A 27,877-nucleotide genomic window follows, 5' to 3' on the forward strand; every position below is an offset into this window, starting at 1 on the left:
CCACCCTTTTTTTACGTCCAAATTCTGCACAGCAGATAAACCATCTTGGACTGACATGGCATCCTCCAACAAGGTATTGCCAGAAATGGATAGTGACTTTAACAGGTCAGCCTTGTTCTGCTTGTGTTGCATAGGGTGTAAAAATTGTAACAAGATGGAGAGAGGGCAGCCATGTAGGTCAGCCACAAACAGTTACATACCTGATTCAGCGGTACATTTAACAAGACTACGAAATAACTAAAGCAGGCCGCTCACAGCAAAAAACAACTTTTGTTTCTTCACATTACAAACGCACATACAATGGTTCTCGTAGTCTCACTTGTATGGTGAGCAGCTGACCTACTGCCGGACTACAGGACTGCACTTAGCCGCACTTTGCATCGCTTTGCGGTTGCGCTGGTTTTTAAGCCTGTTTTGACGCAAAGCATGTCTTTTCAGGTCTTTTCTGTTCGTTTCCAGCATGAAGATGTAGATAGGCTGGATAACCATCTGTTCTCCAGAACACCACCGTATACTTCTTACTTGAAGGAGGTTGATTCAGCAGACGCGCACACGTCAGGGCTTACACCACAATTGTGCTGGACTGTTTTCAGCTGATGGCTTTCTCAAAATAACCAAAGGGATACCAAATGGGATACCAAATGGGAACTAACCTAAGAAATGTATGCAAATTCCTTCTGATGATGCCCTGCCACTGTATTTATAGATGGCGCTATGCCCACGTTTTGCTCTTAAGTACAGTATCTAAGGTTGCATGATTGTGCTTCATATCTTATACTTTTTTTGGGCAAAATGCATGACTACCTTTGATAACTTACTCTGGTTCTGGAGACTAAACATTTTGTTGTTTTAAGTCATGTTCATGAGAAATGTTTTCGTCAGACGCTGTCTTTCTTGTCTTTACTTAATTTATTTTGTATTACTTTGACTTCCCTTTGTTATCCCACTCATGAAGAATTCCTTTGATGGCACTTTCTTCTTTTTTTTTTTTTTTTGCACTGTGGGGGTTAGTACTAGTCGTGACTTAGAATGTGGTTGTTATAACCAAAACACCTGTCTAGTCGACACTTGTGTTTCTGGCATGAAGTGGATGATTTTGTATTCTAATGCCATCTTCAGGACTGTGGACGTGGACTGGATGGTGTCACTGGTGTACCCCATTAATGGAACATCTAAAATTAAAGGAATAAAATCAGTACAATGGTGTCCCTCAACAGGGAGTAAGGTACCTGGTGTATGTGCTATACGACGTCCTACCTGCGCCATTGATGTCAGTGTCACAGAAGTGGAGAATATATGCAAAGTTCTTCTCTGAAGGTGCCTTCTGTGCACCTCTGGTTGTTTAATCCTGTATGAATCAGGTCTGGTATCTGGCTGGTGCAGCTCTAAAAAAAAAGGTTTCTATTAACCTTATGTTGTCTCAGTAATTATAGAAACACACTGCACAACAAGACCGGCTGGCATACTGTAATTCTGTAGGTGCCAGTGATTGGCGTGTAACTATTACACAAGAGACTGGCAAAACAAATGGTCGGCTATTTCTTTTAGCGTGTGGCCATAATGGTTTGCATATGCTGGCATTCTCTATACATGTGGAAGCCGGTTTACGGCGTGTGACCGACTATGGGAGCTTGTGAGGGTAGCCCCCCTGGAACAACTTAGAAATACTGCCAAATCTATAGCTGCTCGTTGGCAATCTAAAAAACAAACGAACCACAGGTCTTACCTCCGTCAGCCTCCTAATTCGGTGTGCTGTATCCATGGTAATGGCTGGTGGGGTGCGCATGCGTGTGTCCATTATGAAGGCGCGTCGCGTGTTGCTACGCGACCGTGGATCGCATTGTGCATGCGCTGAGAGTAAGTGCTCGGAACGAGAGACTAGTGCCTCTACGAGCCGTTGGGATAAGCTGTGTGTCAATTTTGATTGCATCGTGCCTATATAGGGTGCCTTCTGTGATGACTTCTTCACATTGAACCCGTGAGTTACGATGTTGATACACCATTTACGTGATGCTCTTGCATGCGTGCGCAATTTATACCTGTACCACTTAATAATCGTATAGACGCTTATTTTAAGTGTACATTATATTCAGAGTGGTGTCTGTCTGGAGGTGTCATGCATTTGAACAGTCATATGTTGGTCGTGCGGCAAAAGACATTTCAATGACATGCAGTTTCATTCGTGGCTAGTATCTGCTGTTGTGCCACATTTATCATTGAATGCATTATCTGACCACATTAGCACCTCGGGTGATACTAGGTATTTAATATAAGTTTTTTCCTTGAGGGCACCCTTTATTGTTTGTTGGATGATTTAGGACTGGGGTCAGGACATGCAATAGTCATACGGCAGCAGGATACATATATTTCATTTACATGCGATTCCATTTATGGCTAGCATCTGATGTAGTGCCACTTTGCTCATTGTGTGCCTTGTATAAGCCTATTGGCAACTTGGGTGATTAGAAGAACAGATTCCATTCAATACACACATTTAACCTATTTTTTACCGTATTTAAACGGTGTATCCATTTTTTCTCCAGTTTCCTTAATTCTAAGTCCCTGTCTCCCCCTCTGGCTTTGGCACTGATGTTTTGGATGATGCACCATCTAAGTTCTGTGCGTATTTTTTTCTTTCGCGAAATGTGCCACCATCTGTTTGTCTTCAATCATGTTCTTGAGGCATAATCTATGTTCACATATTCTTTGCTTCACTTCACGCTTGCTTTTCCCTATGTATATTAGGTCACATGGGCATTTTATCATGTAGATGGTCCATTTTGTAAGGCAGTTGGAGAAGGTTTTGTACTTCCAGTCTCCCCGGTCTCCCAAATGATTTTCTTTCCTAGGCGTAATGCCTGTCTTGTAATGTGCACTGCATAGCTTACCTTTATTTCTTGGCCTGCTTAATCGAACAGTGTCACTCAAGGCCCAGACTAACATGGGTTAACTGACGTGTATTAAGGTATTAAGGTTTTCTTGTTTTGTTTATGCCCATATCCTCCCACCTGGGGTCCTAGATATCCCTCTGGATCTGCTAGCCTTCTCCGCAAAACTTATTTCAATGGATTGTCTTTCTCCTGCATATTACTCATCTGATAGATATTCCCTCCAGCTTCTCTGCTTCAGTAATTTTTCATCCGTGGGCATAGCGGACCTCGACCCATCCGTCTACCATTCATCTGTCTTGCTCAGCGTCTGCTCGTCCGCTGCGGACGTGACATCAGGCGTCGTATAAATACCATGTCACTACGCCCTAACCTTAGTTCCTTTTTTCTTTGCACTAACATGCTGCTTGGGAACACAGAGCTTCGACTCTTTGTTGTTTTTCACATCCTCGACGCAAGATGTTGATCGCTTGGGTATCAGGTTTCAAATGGTGTTCAGATTGTGGCACCCAGATGTTAATCACCGACCCACGCAAGTTGTGTCTCTAGTGCCTCGGCAGGGGGTCACAGGACTGACAGGTGTCCGTCCTGCGCCAAAATGCAACCTAAAGCCATTCGCGATTGAGCTGCAAAACATGCTCTGGGTTGACCGCCCTCAAAATCTCTGGCGCGGTTGATGGTTCGGTCTTTGGATGCCAAAACTGAGGGGCACACCTCCGAGAAAGAACACTGGAGGAATAAGAAACGGTCCCACTCGAGGAGCCACTCTACCGAAAGAAGAAAAGACATCACTGCCATCGTAAAGATTCCGAGTCGTCAAAGGAAAAAGCTAAGCAGTCGACTGGGCCTACCACCCGCCAAGAGTTGGAGGATTTCAAATCCTCTATGCTTGCAATGTTCAAGTAGCATGCTGCAGTCAGCGTGGCTAAACTCCCTACGCAGCATGCTTCAGAGCCAAGAGCGTCGCTCTGTGTACCCGACCCCTCTAGTGCCCCGGTAGCGACAATGTCAACGCTGATGAATCTTTCGGAGTCGAAAGAAATCCAATGGAAGCCGGATTATGCCCGTGCATCTGGAATCGAGACGCTGCAGCGTAGACATCCTTGATCAACACCAACATCCACCATCTCGGCACAGAAAGACAAACCGACGTCGACAGTTGTCGAGAAATCATTCAATCTGCAAGCCCGGTCCAAATTTTTCGATACCATGACAGGTGTCTTCGGCGGTCATGATACCGATGACTAGGGGGATGTCGGCCCGATTTACTTATGTTCAGGAGGAGTCAATTATTTTGATGACCAGAATCCGCTTTTACAGCTGGCTCAAGGCCTACAGGATGCCAGCGGTCTGGACACCTCGCAAGACCTCGAATTTCAGTAGTCCCAGCCCTATCTTCACAATATCTCTAAATTCAGGGCTCTGGTACAAATGGTTATTGACACTCTGGGATTGCACTCATCAGTAGCGCCTGTACAAGGCTATCATCTTACCAACACTCTTGATGAAAGCCTTACTACTGAACGTAATATTCTTTTCAACCAGGCCATTGCAGATCCTTTAGCAGTCATGTGGAAAACCCCTTGTTCAGTTCCTCCTGTCAGCTCCACCATTTCCGGGAAATACAGGGTGACTAGAGGAGACCCTTCATACCTCTCCTCTCACCCTTTCCAGAGGGGCTTGTTATGCAGGCTGCTACTGTCTCTTCTAGACCTGCATCTTCTACATTCACTCTGATTCCAGACACAGAAGTAAAAAAAAAAGTAGATACATTGGCTAAGAAGGCATTCACTTCAGGTAGCATGGCACTCCAAGCTACAAATGTGGCAACCAGTTTTGCCAAATACTCCTTTGGTCTATGGACAGCAGTGAAAAATGCTGCTCAGTATGTCCTGGAAGGAGAAATGTGTGAGGGCTTCCTACAGCTAGTGGGGGATGGGAAAGAGGTGGCCAGGCATTTGCTGCGAATGGGCCTTGACATTGCCGACTAGGTGGGCCGATCTATGGCGTCAGCCTTAACACTAAGAAGGCAGGCCTACTTAAAAACATTATTTTTTTGCCTAATGTCCTAGTCAAACATCTGCACATGCCCTTCGGGTGCGATCTTCTTTTTGGTCAGAAAGCTGACAATTGCTTAGAGAAATTCATGGAATCCAAAATTGCTGCCAAATCCTTAGGCATAGCTGCACAGCCGGCCAAACCTGCATTTAGTTTCACCTCTAGGACACAGGGCTACAGGAGATATGCTCCTTATGGCAGCAGAGCACAGCTCCCATTGGCCAGACAGGGGCAGAAGTGTTTCTGGCGCTCCAGAAGTGGCAGAGAGGGCTTCTAGAAGTCAACAGGCAGTGTCAGCGGCAGGGACAACCCAGCCTTTGGAGCCGCTTTGATTTTCCCCTCTCACAGCGCACTGGTTGGGGGACGGTTGATGGAGCATTTGTTCCGGTGGCAGGGAATTACTTCAGATGCTTGGGTTCATTCAGTGGGGTTATTGTCTGCCATCTGTGAGAAAACCACCAGACAGACCAACCCCACCGCCATCCTCTTGCTGAAGGGTGCCATGGAAGAGGTACTACCCGAGCAGAGAGGATCGGGCTGGTATTCCCAGTATTTTTTGGTGCCCAAGAAAGGAGTTCTCCGTCCCATTCTGGACCTTGAATAAGTTCTTGAGGAAAAGGCAAATTCAGGATGGTGACGTAGAGAGAGATTCTCCACGCTCTCGAACTACAGGACTGGTTGGTGTTCATAGACCTACAGGACGCCTATTTCCATGTGCCGATCCATCGAAAGCACAGGAAGTTCCTAAGGTTCACCATAGGAGATATGCACTATCAGTTCAAGGTGCTTCCCTTTGGTCTTACCTCTGCCCCAAGGGGTTTCACCAAGCTCATGGCGGTAGTTGCGCCTCAACTCAGGAGATCTGGGGTCCACGTGTTTCCATATCTGGATGACTGGCTGTTCTGAGGGAAGTCTGTAGTGCAGGTCTCGTCTCATTACACCTGCTTGCTGCTGCACAAACTGGGCTTCTCCCTAAATGTAAAGAAGACATGACACCAGTCCCACGGCTTCAATTCATTGGAGCAGTCCTAGATGCTTGGGTGGGGGAAGGCTTTCCCTCCTGAGGAGAGAGTAGTCATCTTGACACAGATGCTCGACTTATTCCGGAACCATACCACTCTACCAGCGGCTTCCTTCCTCCACCTTCCAGGCCTCCTGCATTTTTCTAGTGCCAGAGGCCAGGTTGCGCATCGGAGCCCTGTAATGGCTACTGAGGGATCAATGGTGTCAGTACTTCGGCTCTCCTCTCGGATCTCCTCAGGGTGTGCGCATTAGTGGTCAATGACCTGTCCCGGTGGGCGGACCGCAACAGTCTTTTGGCAGGGTATCCCTTCTGGCGTCCTTGGCCTCAGACCCGAGTGGTCACTGATGCATCTTTGAAGGGTTGGGGTGCTCACTGCGAGGATTTTCAGGTGAGCGGCCTCTGGTCAACAGCGGAAGCCAGGTAGCACATCAACAGGCTGGAATTGCAAGCTATCAGGCTTACCCTGAAAGCATTCGCCCCGTCTCTGCAGGGGATACATGTCCTTGTTCTGACGGGCAACACAGCGTCAATGCACTAGCATAACAAGCAATGTGGTGTGCACTCCTGCCCCCACTGCACAGAGGCGCTGATGCTTTGGTTCTGGTAGCTGCAGAACAGGATCTCAGTCTCGGCAGTTCATCTGGCGGGCACAGAGAACAAATTGACGAATGATCTGAGCAGGCAGAGGACGGCCTCACATGAGTGGGAAGTGTGCCAGCAAGTCCTAGATGAGGTCTTCGCTCTCTGGGGTACTCCAGCAGTGGACCTGTTCGCAATAGAGTCCAACAGGAAATGGGAACAGTTCGGCTTGAGGGAATTCGCAGCAAACGGTGCACTGGGGGATGCGTTTCTGGTGGATTGGACCTTCCCTCTCCTTTACGCGTTCCCTCCGATCCCAGTCATGCCATGGGTTCTCTGAAGCTTGAAGAGGTTTCGAACGATCGTGATCTTGATCGCCCCGAACTGGGCAATGAGAACATGGTACTCCAACCTCTTGGATCTGTCCACCTCAGCGGTTGCCTCAACGTCTGGATATCTTAACCCAGTTGGATGGTCGGATACTTCATCCGACCCCGGAATCCCTCAACATACATGCGTGGCTCTTGAGAGGATGCAATATGATGGCTGGGGGTGTTCTGGCTGCACGCAGACCATCTACAAGATCTTTGTATGCATGCAGATGGAGAAGATTTGAGGTATGGTGTAGGGAACGTGAGATTGACCCCATCTCTTGCCCCACCACCACAGTGATGGAGTTCTTTCTGTCACTGGCCTCTGCAGGCCTTCAGGTCACCACAGTCAAAGGATATTTGGCAGCCTTGTCTGTGTTTAAGAGATCCCCGGATCAAGGTTCGTTTTTTACGATCCCGGTAATGGCACAATTCCTGAAAGGCCTTGTAAATAAGTTTCCGTCAACTCCCTTTGTTGTCCCAGATTGGGACCTTAATCTGGTTCTTACATTTCTGATGGTGGCTCCCTTTGAGCCTATGCACTCTTGTCTTTTACGGCTTCTCTTTGAAATCTGCCTTCTTGGTGGCTATTACATACGCTAGGTGGGGGAGTGAACTACAGGCCTTAAGCTGTAAACCATCCTTCCTGCTTTTTTTCCAGGGAGAAAGTTTCACCCTGGGTAAGGCTTGGCTTCTTCCGCAAGGTTGTCGCAGAATTTCACCTGTCGCAGTCCATCGATCTTTCGGTCTTCTATCCTCTTCCGCACCCTTCTAAGCAAAAGGAATAGTTACATTGCCTAGACCCGAAGAGGGGGTCGAGTTATAGCACCAGGACAGCTGATTTCATGAGAGCTGACCAGCTCTTCGCAGCCTTGCCCTTAAGCCCGTAAGGGCCTGCCCATAACCAAGCCGACTTTATCCCGTTGGATAATTTTCTGCGTAGATGAATGCTACCAGCCCACTGGGAAGGAATTACCAGCAGGCATCAAGGCCCCTTCGACAAGGGGAGTCTCAACAACCACAGCATTGCAGAGGGGAGTCCTTTCCGGGAGATTTGTCACACTGCGACATGGTTATCTCTGCATTCCTTGGCAAAGCACTATAGTCTGGATGTGACTCGGGCAGTGCTGCAAAATGTGTTGGTATAACTTTCTGCCTGCCTCCTTCATTTACTGCTTTGGGAGTCGATCAGATGAGGAATCTGTGGGAGAAAGGCAATCCATTGAAGGAGATATTACTTATTGTATTGTTCTTTCTATGGATTCTTCTCCCGCAGATTCCTCATCTCCCCTCCCATCCATCCACGCTCAGGTGGTCGGTGCGCATCTTTCTATTTCACGTTGACTTGGTGATGTCCCCTGTGTCCGTTTTCTGTCTTCCTGCCACAGTAAAGATTTTTCTAACGCTACTTGTAGTGTTTTCTTTGTGTGCTTTTTTTCAGTTGTCGCTCCTTCGGGGGTGTATAATACTTTCTGTTTAAGAGCTCATTAGCCCATTTATTCCCTCTGTTTTCCTATGCAGTATGTGGTGCTCGGGGGGGGGGGGGGGCGGAGGGGAGGAAGGGGGAGAACTGAGGTTTGAGCGTAGTGAGGTGGTATTTATACGACGCCTGATGTCACGTCCGGAGCCGACGACCAGATATTGAGCAAGACGGATTGATGGTAGACGGATGTGTCGAGGCCCACTACGCCCCCTGTCGAAAATGTTCTGAAGCAGCGATGCTGGAGGGAATATCTATCGGATAAGGAAGCTGCAGGAGAAGAATCCACCAAAAGAATATCACGGTAAGTAATTTCTCCTTTTGCTTTTATTTTGGTTAAGGATGGACTCTTGCTTGAGAATGTAGTGACCTCTTGTTTAAGTTTGGCATGGCTTTTATTTTAGTTTGATGGCTTAATAGAGCCGGAAATTGCAAGTGTAGGTGCAACCACAAATGAGTCAAATAGGAGGCAAATGCTGAGCATCATGGAACTGCTCGATGAACACAATGGTGCTACTTAAGCTTACTTGTAAGGCAGCACTGACAATGTTTGAACTGTTTTATCATATGATGAACTTGAAGCTAACGACAAGCCATCCAAGTGATTGGGCCAGGCAGAAGTCTAAGATTGAGGCCATTGCTCCGGCCTCTTTTTAATTAAGTCTTCCAAAGTGGTAGGGCCAGATTAGTTGGATAGGATTTTGGACTAAGGACTGCTTTATACTTTTGATGCACACCATTAGTTTTAGTTTCTTTGCAGGGAACATCCCTTAGAGCTAGGGCAAGCTAGGACTTTTTTTCTTTTAATTAACACCTTGAAACATGGCAGTCATTGGTCCGAGTCCTCCTGCTGATTCGCCACAGTACTCACTAGCCAAGTTCCGGTATCCGGATTGCAGAAAGTTGATATAAAGGATGAGGTTAGTTTTGTGTATGGGTACAGTCTGCGTGTAGGTTTGGGTTATTCAATTGGTGTGCTTTGAAACGGCAGTGTGCATCTCCATCTTGGTTTCCCAGCACGTTTTTGCACGTAGTTCTAGGTCCACAAGCAACATTTTGGAACCCTGGTCACTGGCTGATTTAAGATATTGAAAGTGCCAAGACATGTATTGATCTGGAAACATTTGTGGCCACACTAGTTGCACAGTCGCAAATCTTATTTCCAAAAATGTGCCTACTGGTTGCCATCACTGGCGAGTGATATACAAATGTATTTCTCAGCCTGCATGTTAGTGTAATGTATTATTTTATTTCTTTTTTTTCAAACAATGTCTACAGATTTTACTGCGACGAAGTAGCAGTCCTGGAGAATTAGATTGGAGGCCAGACTTGCAGGCATCTAATGGAAGAAGAAGAGGAAATAGTAAGTCTTAGGTCATGAAAAATAGTGTATTTCTATTTTGTTGTGAACCTGCTTTACAAAGTGTGGAATTCTCTTACCTATTTAACACTAAAAATAATTTGATGTAGGTAGATATGTGATAAAAAAAAAGATGTGTGAATCCTCAGCCCATTCCTACCATCATTTTAAATTATTCAAACCAATTTGTAGATGTTATCAATGTAAATTGTAGGAATCACTCCTAAAATGATCTAATGCCAAATACGCTCCATACTGCATTAAAACGAAAGGAACAACGTATCTTAGTGATTTGAACTGAAAACGTATTTCTATTTTGCAGTTGCTTGATTGGAAGTGTTGCCATTGATCCTGGTGCTTGGTGCTGTCCATTTACAAATGTATGTTGGGCAGTGATGCATTAGAGAGTTTGAAGGGAGGTGGGTGGGCACAGTCAGCCACTGGCTACTAAGTGTAGCTTCATCTTGGTTTTTCATCGGTTCACTGACTGGCCTGCTTTGGTAACTTCTTTAGTAACTGCCGAAAGGGGCATTCCAGTTGTATAGGGCCAGTAGACGAAAGAAGTGAAAATTACTAACAGCCTAAGAGTGAAGAGAGATAGATATGTTGTTGAGAGGTAAGCGAGTTTGAAGAGTAAAGCGAAATAGGTTTATCCAGGAAAACTGGTGGACTAAACTATAGATTGATTGAAACCATAGTAGCAGCAGCATTTTCACATGGAATGCTTCCAGCATGATATCGATATGCTGCGGTAGGAGAAAATGTAGGTAGGTGGTACAGGGTGTGTGTGGCAAAGTTGATTCTTTTATTTAGGGGAATCAAAAAAATAGAGATGAAGACCGATTTATTAAGCTGGAGTAGTATTCCAATCCTAGGGGACCAAGGTGGAGATGAGGGTTTTTGGTCGTTGATCTTTCTGATGTTCATTAGGTTGATACTAGCTGCAATAGAAGCAGCAGTGATGACATGTAGTTTTAGGTTGCTGTTTTAGAGGACCCCAATTGTGTGAGCCTTGCAAGAGTTGTGCTGTCATTGGATGCTGGGAGCAAGATGACTTCAGTCTGGAATGGATTTCGCCTAAGGCAGTGCAGTACCATCCAATTACGAATTTAATATGCTGTTCGTAATACAATCAGAGATAGCAATGCCTACATTCATAGTTGCCAAACTCTTCCTTACATTGCGGAATGGCAACACATTACTGCAGGACCTCCTCTGCTTATGTGTCGGTTTTATTATCTGGCTGTGACGTTTTGGAGGATAAATCCAAACTTGCGGTTATTTGCAAGGTTGTATTTTGCTAAATATGTTTAGGGGGCTGGTCTTGCACACCAACCTTATATTTTCTAAAAGATAGTGTGTTGATTCCTGTTTCTTTGTGGCAAGAGATGAAGAATGAGGACTGAAAACCTTTTTTCAGCATAAAAGTGTGCAGTATCCTTATATGTTTTAGCTTTAATTTTGTATACCCACTGGTTCCACTTTTATTGTAATATGTAACATGCACCTTCTCACGCCATATTGAAAGGTTTACACATCTTTCTGTATTCTGAGTAGTGCTTTATTTATTTGTTTGCGACTTTATTTTTATTCTGGTTTGTCACATGGTCTTTTTACTGGTATTTCTACTTTTTGTCCAGTGTATTCACACAACATTGCTCGAACTCTGGCCAGCAAGTTGGCATATAAATGACGTCTGTCATAATTCTCTTTTCATGAATGAGAAAGTAACTTTGCCGTGGGCGCCCTTTTATATAATATACTTTTGACCCTTCAAAATGTTGACATAGTGTTGAGCATTGCAGTTTGTTTACAATTTAATGTTATTTGATTGAGCACTTTCCTGGTTCCAATATTAACACACACATGCTTTTTGATCTTGTTCTTCTCCTTAGTCAGTGACTTCAGTCTACCCTTTTTATTTGTTCTGTGCATCATGTCCAATTGATGGTTGACTTTATTTTATCCCAGGTAACACACAATCAATCTCTTGAAAGAAGAGACAATTGCGCAAGCAGCAGTTCTAAAATAAAAATCTATTGTCTCCTCCTGGATTGCTCCACCTTTTTAACTTTTAAAATGTAGCCCCTTCTTCAACTGCACATCAATTTCATATGAAGCATTGACAATGAATGTAGCAATTTTAGATGTCTAGCGCCCCATCATCTGTCTAGAACAGAGGAGTGGATTATTATAGTTATTATTATTTGGTGTTTTATTAAGCGCTGCATACTAGGAATCCCAGTTTAAGATCATCTATAACAGGTGTTACTAATTACCATAGTTGTTTCCCATTAGGATGAGTCGTCATGGTCACCGACGGGGCTACTTAAAAGAACCCCAGGGGAGCCGCACAGCTGAGACGTAGAGTGGAGGTGGGTGCGCCCTTCAAAACCTTCAGTTTTAGCGGAGCTTGGCTGAGTGAGGAAGAGTGCCTCTACTATACCTGCTTCGAGTGCCCTGTCGGGAAGGAACACAGTTGGTGATTTGTTTCTGTTCGCTTCCGACTTTCACCTTATTGCCTGGCAGCAAGTACCCTCGTCAAGAGCTGGACTCCGGGATGGTGGGAAGGGCTACAATTGTTGCTGCGGCCACACTTTTTGCTACTTGATACATTATGTTGTATGCTGCGGAAAGTGGCCTTAGAGACTCACACTTCTAGAGCTGGTGTATTTAATTTTTCACTCGAGCTAAAGGAATGTTTTTTTTTTAAAAGCAGTATAGACCTTCTATTTTACATTTTATGATTTGTAAAACATTTTTTAGAAAAGGTTCTAGGTCACAGCTAAAATTACAGATTAGTTTTATTACATTTCTGTTGCTTGGTGGATTTGTGGTTTGCAGTGTCCACCATTTTACCATCTTCCTGTTTTGTCTTGGATATGGTCAAAAAGAAGATACAGAATGATGGTGGGTTAGGGAAATTGGCCAAGGAGGCCAAGAAATCCTAAAGGGCACAGGCTCAATAAAACTGTAGGGCCAACACACAACCCTCTTTGGACAGCTACATAAAAGATATGACCGGTAAAATAGAACACTGTATTATGACCACAGAAAAGGCCATATGGGAGGCAGCCTCAAAGATCGAGGGTGGCAGCAATATTTCTGGCAATGGCAACGATCCGGGGGTCACTGAGGATCCTTGGGTCGAGGGTGGCTCAATCCTGAGTGGGGTGGATAGCGTACCAATATTAAAAGAAGTATTGCAAGCAGCACAGGAAGGAGGAGAGGGTGTGTGGTGAGGGAGGTGGAGGGGGGAAGAGTTGCTCAGTGGAGAACTTATCTGGTGGGCTACAGGGGTTACAGGAATCCAAGGAACCAGGGGAGGATGTAACAGAAGGTGTGCCCACCACGGTTTCCCCCCCAGGAGGAGGATGAGGATAAAACGTGATTGTAGGCCCTATTAGATGACAAATTGAAGCCTATACAACTACTTCTCTTCAAGCATGCCGTTCGTTGGGAGAGGGACAAGATTATGGGGTGAAAGGGGCCCTGGAAAAAAAATCTCCAGGGTATCCATGGACTCCTGCATTTATTCAAGCAGGGGATCATGAATACCCTGGCTTTAATGGATGACTGTATGAGGGACCGTAAGAGACGATTTGAAGAATTTAGTCGGGCTGGCCGCTATGGGTCATGGTAGCAAAGCTCGGGTGGAAACACTGGCGTTGCACAGAGTAAGGGTAGGGGGGAGAGTGTGGATGGGGGGGATGGGACAGAACCAATAGATGTTGGTTTACAGATCACACCACTAACCATTACCAAGGATGCATCCTGATTGATGCAGGATTGAGGAAAGATATCTAGAAAGGGGACAAGGGCATTCGAGGAAGTCCTTGGAGACTGCAGAGAGCGGGGAAAGGGGGTTCTTTTTAAGTTTACTCCCGGAAGCTGCTCCATTGGCAGAAGTAATCATTGGTCTACCAACGTTGCCTAAGGAGGGGTTTGAGTCACCAATCTCGCTGATGAACAAGGCCAGTCATTGGATTAACACAAATCTGATGGGCCCAAGTATCAACCCAAGAGACATTCTTATGGCGAGAAGGGTAGGATGGGTTGGTTCTTCAAGGAAATCCGGGGCTGGGGATTGTATTGTAATCTCCTTTGCAGACCGATCTTTGGTAGACCATCTGACCAGTTCTAATCTGACCAGAGGCATGAAACTGAATGGCACTAGGTTTGGGAGTAGACTAGTGTCATTGGAATATTTCTATTTGGATTTAGGGGGTTGTGCGAAATTGAATAGTGGCCTTTGGGCAAATGCACGAAAGAATCAAGAGGTGAAGGAAGGACCCTTGAAGTCACAGGATAATCCTAATTTCTGCCGATATTGAATCCTAGGCTCAGATCGAGGGCACTGCAACTATTCAAAGTTGATGGCGAATGTGTCCCATCGGGAGTGTGGTATCTAATCATTTTGACTTGCTTTCGATCATAGAGGAAATTGATTGACAGATAGGTACTCTTCCTTGCCCATTTGATTTGAGGGTTTCAGGGGATAGAGGCAATGCCATAAAACAGGAGTGTTAGGTGGGTCAAGCATTGCAAAAGTCTACTTCCTGTGTTGTGTTTGTTGTCTTGGAACATAGCAGGAGCCAGAGGGAAATTAGTCAACCCGGACATTGTGGAATTCCTGAAATCTTATGAGGTAATCTTCTTACAGGAAACCTGGGCTTTAGGAACCCGCCCCCCCCCCCATTAATGGCCATGTTTCGTATGGGGCATCAGCCATTCCAAATGGCAGTGGTAGATGCTATGGTGGATTGGCCATGCTGATTCGAGTCTCTTTGAAGTTTGAGATAAAGGTGTTTGAGACCAAGATAGACTTCTTACAGGTGCTGCTAGTAAGGACGACTTTTGGGAGGTCGGTAGCCATTCTCAATTTTTATAGTAGTCCCCATAAAGCCCCGGCAAACAGGCTGTTAAAACTTAAAGCCTTTATTGATGATCAACAAAGGCAGAGGATAGATAATATGATTGTTTGTGTTAGCGGGTGATTTTAACCTTCCAATGAGCAATGGGCCCCTGGATGATCTTTTTGATCCAATGGAGGACATGTATTTATGTATTCCAAAACCCCAAATGCAGGATGCCAGGATGTATTTGAGGGTTTGCAATTTTGAGCTTGACTCTGAGAGTGTGAGATGCGTGCTGTCAATGGGCGAGTTTTACCGGATATTCCAGGATTGACAACATTTAACAAACATTCAGAATCGTCTACTTCTGTCAGGGGCTATGTGGGATAGAATCATGGATTTTGGAGTAGTGAAGGACCCATCTAGTGATCACTGCCCAATTTGTTTAAAACGAAGGGTGATAACAGAGAGGGTATCCACGCAAGAGAATATTCCTTGCATAGTAGAAGTCCAGGATGTGTAGAAAAGAAAAATCAGTTGGGCCACAATTGCTGACTCTAAGCTACACCATAAAATGTTGGCAGAACAACGGCATGGCATTCTGAAGATACTGGATGTTGGGTAAGATTTCCACAGGGCTGGTAAATCTTCCTTGCCTGGTTCAACTCCAGAACTTTTTGCTTTTCTAGTGAGATATTTTCCATTAATACCTCAGTGAGTGGGAACCTTTTTCCACACTCACCTGTCTTTAACTCTTTTTATGGGTGTCATTTTTAAGACTCTCCATAGTGTCTTTTTAAAGTTATCATGTCTAACAACTTATTGGCAATAAGTGCCTGTTGTTGCTGGGTTGCTCTAGGGGCTCCCCCTTTTACTTTCTTGTGCTAACCTTGAGTGAACTACAGTTCCCAAGGGTAGAAAGGATCTTTGGATCCCTTTTACATTTACTTCTGTGAAACCAGCACACCCCACCTTATGTGGAGTGCTGGGGAGATACAATGTATCCCCTTTCACATTTAAACTGTAACAATTCTGTTACAGTGACAAGCTTACCTTTAATGGCTGGTGGCAGTGATACCTTTTACTAATTTGGTGCACCTTTACCGCGTGCTGTAATCACAGCTGCAGTAAAGGCACCTAAGGGTGCTCATTTTTACCAAAATGGCCCCCGTCTTCTTTTGCTGCCATTTTAGTGTTTCTTGTCGTTTCTTGTTCCTTCCCCTGACATCCAGGGTGGGAAAATCCTTTGTTTGAGTTTTGTCTTTGGCGGGAGTCCCCTGGACACCCCGCCCAGGCTCCAGTCAGTCTGTAAGCACAGGAAGTGGGGGAGGGGTCCCAAACTTCCCCCTCCTTTGTCTTAGGTCTTCCTTCAACTGGGCCAAATCCCAGTGGGGGGTTGGCTGTCCTGATTGGACAGCCAAACGCCCCTTTCTTGTAAAATGCGGGGAGAGAATGCAGAGGTTGTGTTGCAGTTCCTGATAAATACTGGAAACCTGGAAGCTGAAGTCATGTCGACCACTGGAACCGAAAACCGAAGAGGATGACGAAGGAAAAACGGCGGGAATGATTTCCAGCGGCCGGAGAGCCTGCTTTGTAACCGGAGCCTGCTGCAGCCCTTCCTTCCGATCGACCTGGGGTCTCCGAAAACGACGACCCGAACCCAGAGCCTGGTGAGACCCACTAGACTCAAGACGACCTGCATTTTGAGCCATCCCACGGGTTGCTGCGACTTTGCGTTCTTGCAATACCCCAATACCCTGGGACCTCCTGCCACTGTGCGGTGCACGGTCTTCCGAATTCCGAATCTCGCTGAAACTTCGTGGGCATCTTAGTCTATCTCCAGAGACACGAATCGAGTCCAAAAAGTCCCCTCACAAGAGTGCTGGACCTTTTAAACGACGAGAATTCAACCGCGATTTTCTGTCTTCTTCTGTGCTCCTTGAAAAGGCGCCAAACCCGCAGAACCGCATTCAGCCGCGAGAGAAATCTTGCCTGGAGCCTTCTTCATCGATCCATGCTGCAAAGTCCCTTCTGAGGTCTTGTGTTCAGTCTCCAGGACAAGGAATCCAGTGACCGGGTATTTGGCTGCAGTCCCTGAAGTTCTCCTGCTGCAATCTCTTCTTCATTGCTGAGGTACTGTGTTGGCTTGGGTATATACTTACCTTAAGCCTGTTGGGATTTCTGTGTAGTCCTGGGGTGTTTTCTGTGATTGGGAGGTCCCTCGTCCAGTACACCCAGTCCCACTGCTAGAATCCTGCTGGGGTGTCTTCTGTGAAGCCCCTGGACCCTCTTCTAACCCTAGAAGTAAAAGTACTCACTTGTTTGCCAGTTTTCCTCAGGAAACTCTGACCTTTGCTACTAAAGAACTTATTCTAACACTGCCTGTTGGTCACTAGTCCTAGTGACCCCCCTTCTGCCACTGAGAACACTCATGCTCTAAGGGAAAAGACTTTGAAGTGATTGGGACTTCTGCCTAGAAAAGAAATCAAGTGTTTTTACTTACTTGTAAAGAGTTGGTTGGTAACTGTAATTCTAAGAGTGAACAGTTACAAAAGTTCTTACTGATCTTGGATGTGTGATGTACTATTCTTAAAGGTATGGTTAACATCTTTCCTTCCTTAGCCACTGTTTTGCCAGTCTAAAAGAAAGTAGATGTGAAGGTATTTTACTCTCCTGTGATTAGGTTGTGCCTCTCTACAAAAGTAATGTGTTGGTTTCACCAGATTATTCCTGAAGGGTAATTGTATGAGTGTCCTCCAACTGTTGGTATCACCAGGCTAGTCCGGTTAGGATAACTGTATGAGTGTCCCCCAACTGGGTCTTGCTTCCCCTGACTTGCTGCTAGCCTGTCTTTAATAAGTCTACATTAGGTTGTTGCCTACCTAGAATATCTATTCAGTAAATTGTGACATTGGGTTTTACTTTCCTCTTCATTGTGAAGTTAAAGTAAGTGGGTTTTACTTACCTTGTGTTAGCTGTGTGCCATCCAAAACAAGTTACAAGAGTTATTGCTTATCTCAATCTGGGGTTCCCTGATGTCCAAAGCATCTGTAATTGTATATTACATCCATTAGGTTTTGCTCACCTGGTATAACTGTGTGTTATGACAAAAGTAGTTATAGGTTTTTACTGCACCTAGAATAAGTGTTTCACTATTCACCAAAAGTATATTGTCCAGTTGACTGCTTATGTGATTTGTTCCAAGAGTCACTGTACAACTGGAAGGGCCTACTGTCCTTGTATTACCAAAAGTAATCTAAAAGTAACCATTGGTCTTTTACTCCCAAAGAATAGGCTTGGCCTATACTAAATGTGTATAACAAGGTTTTGACTTCCCTAGAACTACTGTTAGGTGTTCCAAATAAGGTCTATACTTGGGTCTGTGTACTTTCAAGTGTAGTGTTGTGTTTTATATTGTGATTTCATATAATGTTTCAGTATTTACTTAACCCCTAGATTTATCTGGGCCTACTTGTATTTAAATAAATCCTTTATTTTTATAATACATAGTGTTTCAGTGTTTCTTTTGATCATTTGTATTACAATTTTCACTTGTACTGTATCTACTGCCCTCTCTCCCTCCTAAGATAAGCCTGGCTGCTCTGCCTACGCTACCATGTACTCGGGTGGTACAGTCTTATACTAAGAGTGGAGTCTTGTACTGCCTCAGTTGAATGGTTTTACTAGGCCTTAACTGGACTTCAGAAAAACTGTCCTAACACTGGACAATTTGGGTAATACAGAGCAGGTGGTGGCAGGATTTGTGGGTCTCTTGGGGGCTCTCACGGAGGGATTTGTGTGGGTGCATATAGTAAAGGCAAGTCTGGCAAGAAATGGATGATTTGATGAGGCTTGTATTGTAGCAAAACATTCACAGTTGACAGCATTAAAATCCTCGGCCCGCTCTAAGAATGATATTGTTCAGGCGTGTGCCAATTACCATGCTAAGGTGGGAAAAAGGAAAGTGGAGCTGGATGAGGAAGCATGGCCAGGGTTTTCGGAGGCAGAAAAAAACTCAAAGGCATTCTGGGAATTTGTCAACAGTGGGCCAATATATGTGTCCACTGAAAAGTTAAGGGGGGCATACATAAACAGGTTGGTGGCGATTTTTTTCAGATCTGTTTAGGGACAGAGATTGTATGGGGGATGATGGGAATTCTGGATCTTTACTGCGCTTTACATTAAAGGAGGTTATTGGGGCCATCAACAAACAGGCCTGTAACCGGGCCTCAAGCCCGGATGCTATTCCAGCAGATTTGTTCCAGGATCAACCTGAATTGTGGGCACCGCAGTTGATTTTAGCATTTAACGCATGTTTAGAGTCGGGACTTATCCGCTGCCATGGAAATCTGCATTCATTTTTCCAGTATTTAAAAAGGGGGATCCTTCTAGCCCTTTGGCATATAGACCAATATCCCTGTTGGATACCGCATTCAGCATTTTTGGGAGGGTGTTACTGGGATACATTGAAGCATGGCTACGAGATTGTTCGGTCCTGTCAGATATACAGCTCGGTTTCCGGCCCGTTGTGGGCACAAAGGAGCAGGTTCTTCACCTGTACCTATTAGTGTCTAACTCTGTACTGTAGGGGGAGGCAGTGTAACTTGCATTTGTGGACCTGAGCATGGCCTTTGACCAGGTCAATAGGCAAAAGTTGTGGGCAGTGCTCAGGTCTTTGGGCTGCCCAGTTGAGATTCTGACTGTGCTTTGGGAAATACACAGCGATAACCAGGCAAGTGTCTGACGTGTACCATGGGGACAATGCACTAAAGTGGGTATGGGCGTACAACAGAGCTGCGTCTTGGCCCTGATTTTGTTTACATTGTATATCATTGGGCTGAAGGATGCCCTGGTGGAGACCAATGTGGATTGCCCGTGCCTGTATGGCAGGGCATTACCCATTCTAGCCTAGACCTATGACACGGTTTTGATAGCAAGAACCCCCATAGCCCTACATGGCTTGATCAACGTTTATGTAGCATTCATGAATAACCTGGAGTTAAAGATCAATACCTCCAAATTAATGGTGACTGGGTGTGTTGGGGTTTGCTGGGGGGCGGGGGACTGAGCGGGTGAAAATGCGCCCAATGGTCTGTAATGGGACAATCATCCCCAGAGTCAAGGATTTGGACTATCTGGGAGTTTGATTCTCCGCGACAGTCACAGGCCGAGCACACCTGAGAAAGCAATCATTGAAGATGATGCAACATACGGGGAGGGCTTTGATCGTTTTTTGAACCGATGCCATGAGCAACCGCTGGATTTGACTTTAAATGATAGCGGCAACCTTGTATGGAGCATCTCTTTGGGGTTATACAAAAGTGTCTGAGTTACAGGTGTTGGAAAAAAAGTTTCTCAGACGTTTACTGGGACTTCCAAGATCTGCATCCAGTGTAGCAGTGCATAGGGAACTGGGTGTGGGCTTCTTGGAGGATCAATGGGAGCTGGCTCTGATTGTTTTCTAGCTCCACCTCTGGTCCAATGAACACGCTAGCTTAAGTAATTTTATCATTAAGTCTTTGATATGTCGGGCTAATTGGTATTACATTTCCTGGCTCACCTTTATCAAAGACTGCTTAAGTAAGAGTAACGCTTTGGTCCTTTTTTCTGGCTAGCAGCTTGTTGTCCCGCGGGCAAAAGCAGTATAAGTGTATTTTGATGTCAGCGGTCATGGAGTGAGCTGTCCGTCATGTGGGGAGTTCCGGGAGAACCTAAAACATTTCATTCTTTTTTGCCCAGCATACAGGGACATTAGAAAGTCGACATTACTACCGGTTTTTAAACAATTTGCTCTGTTATCGTCCTACCTTGCTCTTTCTCTTATCTGCAGATTCAGTATATGTTGCTAGTGCCTTGTTATCTTTTCTAAAAAGAGCTGTGCATAAAACAAAGGGTCTTTTGGCAGTGTTATGAAGGTCTTCATTTTATTTTTGCTGACTGTCATTTTTTTAATGTATTGTTTTGTCTGTTTGATGGATGTTCACATCCCAATATACATATTGACTGACTGGTTCTCATTTTATGACCTCAAAGATGAAAACATGAGGAAGTCTAGAGGAGTATTAAATCCTTGTTGGAGTCTCCACTTTTCATAATGGGTGATGCTTGCAATGTGTGGAGCTATCCTCTCCCTCTTAAGCTTCTGACTGTTCTCCTTCTTTCAACAACCTCAAAAATATGTTGGTCATTGTTTCTAAGACATCCATAACTTTTACTGCCATTGTAAAATGACAGTAACTCAATGATTACCACGTACTGCTCATAACATTCTTATGCTGATTTTCAAGGAGGTCAGATTTTTCAAAATTGTTTTGTTCTCCGTCATATCAATTTTAGAATTACCCTAACCAGTTTGGGAGGTACACAACTTTTCTCTTAACCCTTTTTCTTATTCAAGTCTTGGATAAAGTGTGGGTGTATGCAAGTCATTTATGTTGGCATATGGGTCTGCACCCCACAAAAACACCCATATTGGGCAATGGACATTGCCTGTGATCCAGTCCAATGGCCAGTTTGCCCAGAGAATGGCCCCTAGCCATGCCGGTCTCCCTTGGAACACAGGTAATAGAAAACGAACTTGATTTACTTCAGAATATATTCATGAAATAATAATCACTAGCTAACTTTACTAGAGAAATCAATGTTCTCCAGCATGGGGTCTGGCATGGATTCACATGCTCATGAATATTCCCCGTCGTCAGGCTGGGAATCCTCGGTAAAGAAAAAATCAGTATCAGTTTCGTTTCTGATCTGTCTTTCGTAGTAGTAACCAATCACTGATCTCTGCGTCATACTGACCACAGCCAATGACTGCCCTCTACCTAAGCCCCGCCTTTGGCAGCCATCTTCAGATTTTTACCGCACGTTCAAGTGTTGGGATCCTTGTGCTATTGCTCTCGAGCGTTAGTGCTATTTTTTCACGTTTTTTTCTCAAAAAACTTCTATTTTTCGGTCAACAGAGCCTCAAGCTCCACCGTTTCTTCATCCGATCAACGGGGACCCGTGTCGGATTCGTCTACGCCCCTCAAGGGTGAAGATTTCGTCGAGCCACGCTTTTGGAGGACTCCAGAAGTTTCTCAGGCCCATCTCGGACATGGCCCAGGAGAAGGGAAGCTCGACGCCCGGAAAGCTGTTCAGGGTCTGCCCTGGATGCCAGCTTCAGAATGTCTTTAAGGAGGACGAACACTCCCTTTGTCTTTACTGCCTACATGAGGACAAGACGCACGTGGAGAAGGACTGTGCGTTTTGTGGCAATATGTCGGAGCGGACCATGAAGGACCGCCATCAACATCTCGCCAACTGGCTGGAAGGCAAGAGCCCGTCAGGCGAGAAGAAGTCTGAGCGGTCTTCTAAGACCTTTGAGGATGCCCCGGCGACGGGGGTCCAACACAAGGCCAAGCACCGCGAGTCCGCTGGCACCGGGAGTGGCGAACGGTGGGGCTCTACGGGCGCCAGGCACGGCGCACCCTCCCCGGCGCCATCAACCACGAGCCAACGCTTTGACTCGGGTAAGAGGAAGGCCGAGCACCCGGCGAAGCTCCTGGCGAGACCCCGGTCGAGCTCGAAGGCCCCATCGGAGGGGGAGCGAGGCAGTGACCCTCCCCCCAAGGAGAAGGCGGTGAGCGCACCTAAGGTGGTGAAAGCCTTAATCCATCCGGCCAAGGCCTCTATCGAGACAGTCGCGGCGGCCCTGGCTCAGCCTGTGGAGGCTACACCAGTGGTGGCGACCTCGGGGCTCAGTCTTCCTGCCCCCGCGGAGGGAGTCCTCTTTTATGCCCATCGACAGGACCCCCGTGAAACCTCTGACGGAGAAGAAAAAGGGGGGGCAGGAGGTCGTCGTGGATTCGGCCTCAACCTCTGAGGAAGAGCTGATCGAAGTCTTAAGCCACGGCGTTGGCGTGGAAGAAGACCAGCCCGTCGGGAGGGACCCCGACGTAGGGGATGACGATAACGTCGAGGGTGCCGACAGGGCCCCTGACCGCCCATCGGACTCCCCTCAACCAGTGCCGCAAGACAACTCAGCGGCCATTTTGTTGGCTATACAGTCCTTATGCTCGGAGATAAGGACGAGACTGCCGTTACCACCAGCGGAGGAACCGCTCCCGACGGGGGACCCGGAGCCAGGCCCTTCTGGGAGCCCTCCCCCTAAGAGAAGGATTCATCCTCCACCTCCTTTTCAGCCATCGCGCCCTGTTCAGCCCTCCTCCCCGTCCACGACTCGTGGGGATGATACGGGGACTGACACGGCCGCGACGGGTACGGACGACTAGGTTTACGACGAGGATCTGCCGTCGTCACCTCCCACCCGGGCTTCCCCGCCCGACGAGATTAGATCGTTTCACTCCATGATCGCCAGGGCATCCGAGCTTTTCCAGCTCTGCCCGGAAGAGAAGGAGGAAGGTTTCCTTTATCAACGGCGCGAGGCCAAGAGGAAGACGGTCCTCTCTGTACCTCTACTGGACGATATTTGGGATGAGGGCCTCGCCCTCCTCAAGAACCCATCCACAACGCCGGCTAGAAGGGATCGGTACGAGAAGAAGTACCGGGTCCCGGACGCGGCCCCCTTGTGCCTTCGGGCACAGCCGACCCCGGACTCTGTCGTCTCCGCGGCGGCCAGGAAGAAAGCGGGGGGGGCGCGGCCTCTACATCGACCTCCCCGCCGGACGGCGAGGGAAAGAAATTAGATACGATGGGACGCAGAGTCATCTCGTCTGCAGCGACGACGATTAAGGCGGCCAACACCTTGGCTATCGTAGCCCGCTACGACAGGGAGTTGTGGTACAAACTGGCCCCCCTGCTGGACTTCCTACCGGACGACAAGAGGGCGGAAGCCCTAGAGATCTTGCAGGAAGGAGAGGTGGCGTCGGACCACGCCATTACGATTGCGACGGACATCGCTGACACTGGATTTCACCAGTTGGACAACGGCGTGTGCCTTAGGCGGCGTGGATGGCTCAAGGCTACTGACTTCCGTCAGGACGTGCAGACCAGAGTCTTGGACATGCCGTTTGACGGAAACAACCTGTTTGGGAAAACAGTGGACGATTCCCTTCAAGCCATCAAGGCAGACATGGAGACGGCCCGGGCTCTTGGGGTTCTCCAGCAACGGCGGCCGCCCTTTCGGAGCGGCGGAGGCAAACAGGGTGCCTCCAAAGGTTCCGGCGGCGGATTTTCCACCTACCGTCAAGTGGCCCGTTCGTCGTCGCAGGAAGCTTATAGGGGACGAGGCAAGTCGGGCGGACCCCGCAGTCGTCGCCGAGGAGGACAAGGCGGCAAAGCCTCGTCGAAGCAGGACTGAACCGGCCGTGGGGTCGGGCCCCCACCGAAGCACCCCGGTGGGAGGCCGGCTGGCGAGCTTCGTCAGCGCGTGGGAGTCCATCTCCACCGACCGTTGGGTGCTGGACACCCTAGCTCAGGGTCACGCGCTCGAGTTTCTAAAGAGGTGCCCGCGCGTCCCCCCTGTGGCCAGGAAAGAACATCACGTCCCTCAACTTCTCTTGGAGGTAAAGGCGATGCTCAAGAAGGGCACCATCGAGCTCGTCCCAAAGAGGCTTCGGGGCTCCAGAGTTTACTCAAGATACTTCCTCGTGAAGAAGAAGACGGGAGGATGGCGTCCCATCCTGGACCTACGACGGCTGAACAAATACATCAAGGCACAGAAGTTCCGGATGGTCACCCTCCAACACGTCCTGGGTCAGCTGGAGGAGGGCGATTTCCTGTCGTCGTTGGATTTGGAGGATGCCTACTTCCATATTCCCATCCTAAGGGGACACCGAAAGTTTCTCAGGTTCGTGGTCCAAGGGCGTCACTACCAGTTCAGAGCCCTTCCCTTCGGACTGAGGTCGGCACCCAGGGTGTTCAAGTGCCTCGCACCGGTGGCGGCGCAGCTGCGCCGAGAGGGGATCCACGTCTACCCCTACCTGGACGACTGGCTCATCCGAGCGAAGACGGAGGAGCTCGGCGTGGAGCACACGGCAAGGACCGTCCAACTTCTCACGGACCTGGGATTCTCCATAAACTACGCCAAGTCCCACCTGGTGCCCGCGCAAGACGCACTGTTTCTGGGAGCGAAGCTCGACACAGTGTCGCTTCTGGCCTCTCCGTCGGAGGAAAGGACGAGGGCCATCTTGGGCAAGGTGCAGCGGATGCTCGTTGCGGACGCGGCCAGAGTGAGGTCCATCAAGTCCCTCCTCGGAATGATGTCTTCTTGCATTTACCTCATCCGCCTGTGCAGGCTCCGGATGCGCCCGTTGCAGGAGTTCCTGGACGCGCACTGGATCCAGACGACGGGCAGCTTCGAGGAGAGGATCACACTCGACGAGAGTTTCCGATGAGCGATCCGGTGGTGGGGCACCCGCGCGCATCTGACGGCGGGCATGGACTTCCAGACCCCCGGCCACCAGGAGACAGTGACCACGGATGCCTCCCTGGAAGGGTGGGGAGCGCACACTGAAAATCTGCACGCGAGAGGCCTTTGGCTCCCGACGGAGAAGTCCCTCCATATCAACGTCCTGGAGCTCCGTGCAGTGTTTTGGGCCCTCAGGTCCTTTCTTCCGTCCCTCAAGGGCAAGGTGGTGAGGATCTTCACCGACATAACCACCACCATGTTCTACATCAGGAAACGGGGCGGAACCAGGTCCCCAGCCCTGTCCAGGGAGGCGCAGGATCTGTGGCATTGGGCCGTCGCCCAAGGGATGTTTCTGGTGCCGTTTCATCTGGCAGAGATAAAAAAACACCATCGCCGACTCACTCAGCAGGGAGCTGCGCTCGTGCCACAAGTGGGAACTACGACAGGATCTAGTAGACCGCCTCTTCCGACGGTGGGGCACACCCCAGATCGATCTGTTCGCGACGGCGACGAACTCCAAGTGCCGGAGGTTCGCCAGCAGGTTTCCCCAGCCGAGGAGCATGGGCGATGCTTTCTCGTTCCCCTGGGAGGGCCTGATTCTATACGCGTTCCCGCCATTGCTGATCCGGCTCATCAACCAGCTCAAGAGGTCACGGTGCAGGATGATCCTCGTCGCACCTGCGTGGCCGAGGCAGATATGGTTCCCGGACCTTCTGGACTTGTCAGCGTCCCCGTCAATCAAGCTGCCAGTGGACGTGGATCTTCTCTCCAGGGAAGGAGGCGCCATCCTCCATTACGACCCGAAGTCGCTGAGCTTGCAGGCCTGGCTCCTGCAGCGTTAGAGTTTGGAGGATAGGACATACCGGCCGACTGCAGAGAGGTTCTTGCAAAGGCCAGGGCGTCCTCAACTCTTAAATGCTACGGACACAAATGGAAGAGGTTCTCTGTCTGGTGCCACGCACAGAAGATTAACCCTCTACGGATTACGGCTCCCCAAGTACTGCCGTACCTACTGACGCTGGCCAAAGCTGGACTGGCGCACGCATCCATCAAGATTCATCTTGCTGCGATCTCCCGATACACCAGAACCACGGGGCGGACGTCTTTGTGGTCTCATCGTCTGGTGAAAGAGTTCATGAAGGGACTGTTCAGATCGTTCCCGCCAGTGAAGGCTCCGGCCCCGGGGTGGGAGCTCAACGTGGTGCTGACCAAGCTCATGGGCCCTCCGTTCGAGCCTCTGCACTCGGCTCCGTTGAAGTTCTTGTCGTGGAAAACAGCGTTTCTTGTGGCCATCACCTCCGCACGACGGGTGGGAGAGATCCAGGCCCTTTCCTGCAAGGCCCCGTACTTGACTTTTCACGACACGAGGGTAGTGCTCAGGACGCACCCCTCCTTCATGCCCAAGGTGCCGTCGGACTTCCACCTCAACGAACCCTTGGTGTTGCCTGTTTTCTTCCCGTCGCCTTTGTCGCCGGCTGAAAGGACTTTGCACTCGCTGGATGTGGCTAGAGCGCTGAAGTTCTACGTGGACCGCACAAAGTGTTTTCGGAAGACGTCACAACTCTTTGTGAACTTTGGACCTGTCAATCAGGGGAAGGCTCTCTCGAAGGCTTCCATTTCCAGATGGCTCTCCGGCTGTATCATGTATTGTCATCGGTTGGCAAACCGACCGCTGCCTGGCCGTCCGAGAGCCCATTCCACCAGAGCGATCGCAGCTACCACGGCGTTCCTATCTGGTGTGCCCTTGCTGGACATCTGCAGGGCTGCTACGTGGAGGTCGACGCACACCTTCACGAAATTCTACTGCGTCGATCGGGATTCCAGGGAGGAGTCCAGGGTCGGCCAAGCAGTGCTGCGCAACCTGTTCGCCTAAGATGAGCCTGGTGAGGAGGTAAGAATTGCTTAATGTTGAGTTTGATGTAATGCTTAATGTTGAGCCTTTGCCACCTCCCGTGGTTGTGCATGTGTGTACTGCTATGTATTCTTTATTCATGAGCATGTGAATCCATGCCAGACCCCATGCTGGAGAAGGAACAAGTTACTTACCTGTAACTGTTGTTCTCCAGCATGGGTCTGGCATGGATTCACATGCGAACCCTCCTGCCTACCCCTCTGCGGCTCTTCACTTGGTCATACTGCCACTTCACGTGCTACCAAATCTGAAGATGGCTGCCAGAGGCGGGGCTTAGGTAGAGGGCAGACATTGGCTGTGGTCAGTATGACGCAGAGATCAGTGATTGGTTACTACTACGAAAGACAGATCAGAAACGAAACTGATACTGATTTTTTCTTTACCGAGGATTCCCAGCCTGACGACGGGGAATATTCATGAGCATGTGAATCCATGCCAGACCCATGCTGGAGAACAACAGTTACAGGTAAGTAACTTGTTCCTTGGGGAAAAGAAATTAGTCGTATAGTTTGTGTCCCAGAGTTCCTGAGAAAAAACTTGGATACCTTGTGTACCTTTGACACAGTTCCACATATTGCTCAGAGTTGCTTTGGCAAGGTAGTGTTTCAGCAGGATAGCGATGAGACAATTGTAGTGTGCAGGGACCACTGTTGCAGCTAACAAGCTTTGCAGTGCAAACGTGGGCATCTCTAACTTGCAACAAGATCCTGCATAGTCTGCGAGTATGGGCTGCCAGACAGAGTTGGTGTTCTTTCAGCAGGAGTGACCATGGCAGAGGATCGAGAGAGGCATTGAAGGTACGGCCAGGTGATGTGAAGACTCATTCACCATTATTGGCTTTGAGATTAGAGTTGCTCTGTCCTGGCACCTAAGGGGAGCAGTACCATAAGTTACCTCACAGGCAATCGAGGCAAAGCTGAGGCAAGAGTGCTGGTAGCGAGCAGGAGAAAGTAGAAATTGGGTTTACTGGCACAAACTAAAGTGGGAGGCAGGTACAGCAA

At 48.0% G+C, this 27,877-nt stretch overlaps 1 protein-coding gene across 4 annotated transcripts in view; it reads left to right on the plus strand.

Moving 5' to 3' along the window:
- RALGAPA2 (Ral GTPase activating protein catalytic subunit alpha 2) overlaps window positions 1–27,877 on the plus strand; it is a 3,672,963-nt gene that overhangs the window by 1,454,528 nt on the left and 2,190,558 nt on the right. For all 4 annotated transcript variants that reach the window (XM_069608069.1, XM_069608071.1, XM_069608070.1 and 1 more), the window contains one exon: window positions 9,679–9,763. In XM_069608069.1, the coding sequence (XP_069464170.1) occupies window positions 9,679–9,763 (85 nt within the window). The remainder of the gene's footprint in view (window positions 1–9,678; window positions 9,764–27,877) is intronic.

Source organism: Ambystoma mexicanum, chromosome 4q (genome assembly GCF_040938575.1).
Source record: "Ambystoma mexicanum isolate Mex_15411 chromosome 4q, UKY_AmexF1_1, whole genome shotgun sequence".
NCBI lineage: Eukaryota > Metazoa > Chordata > Amphibia > Caudata > Ambystomatidae > Ambystoma > Ambystoma mexicanum.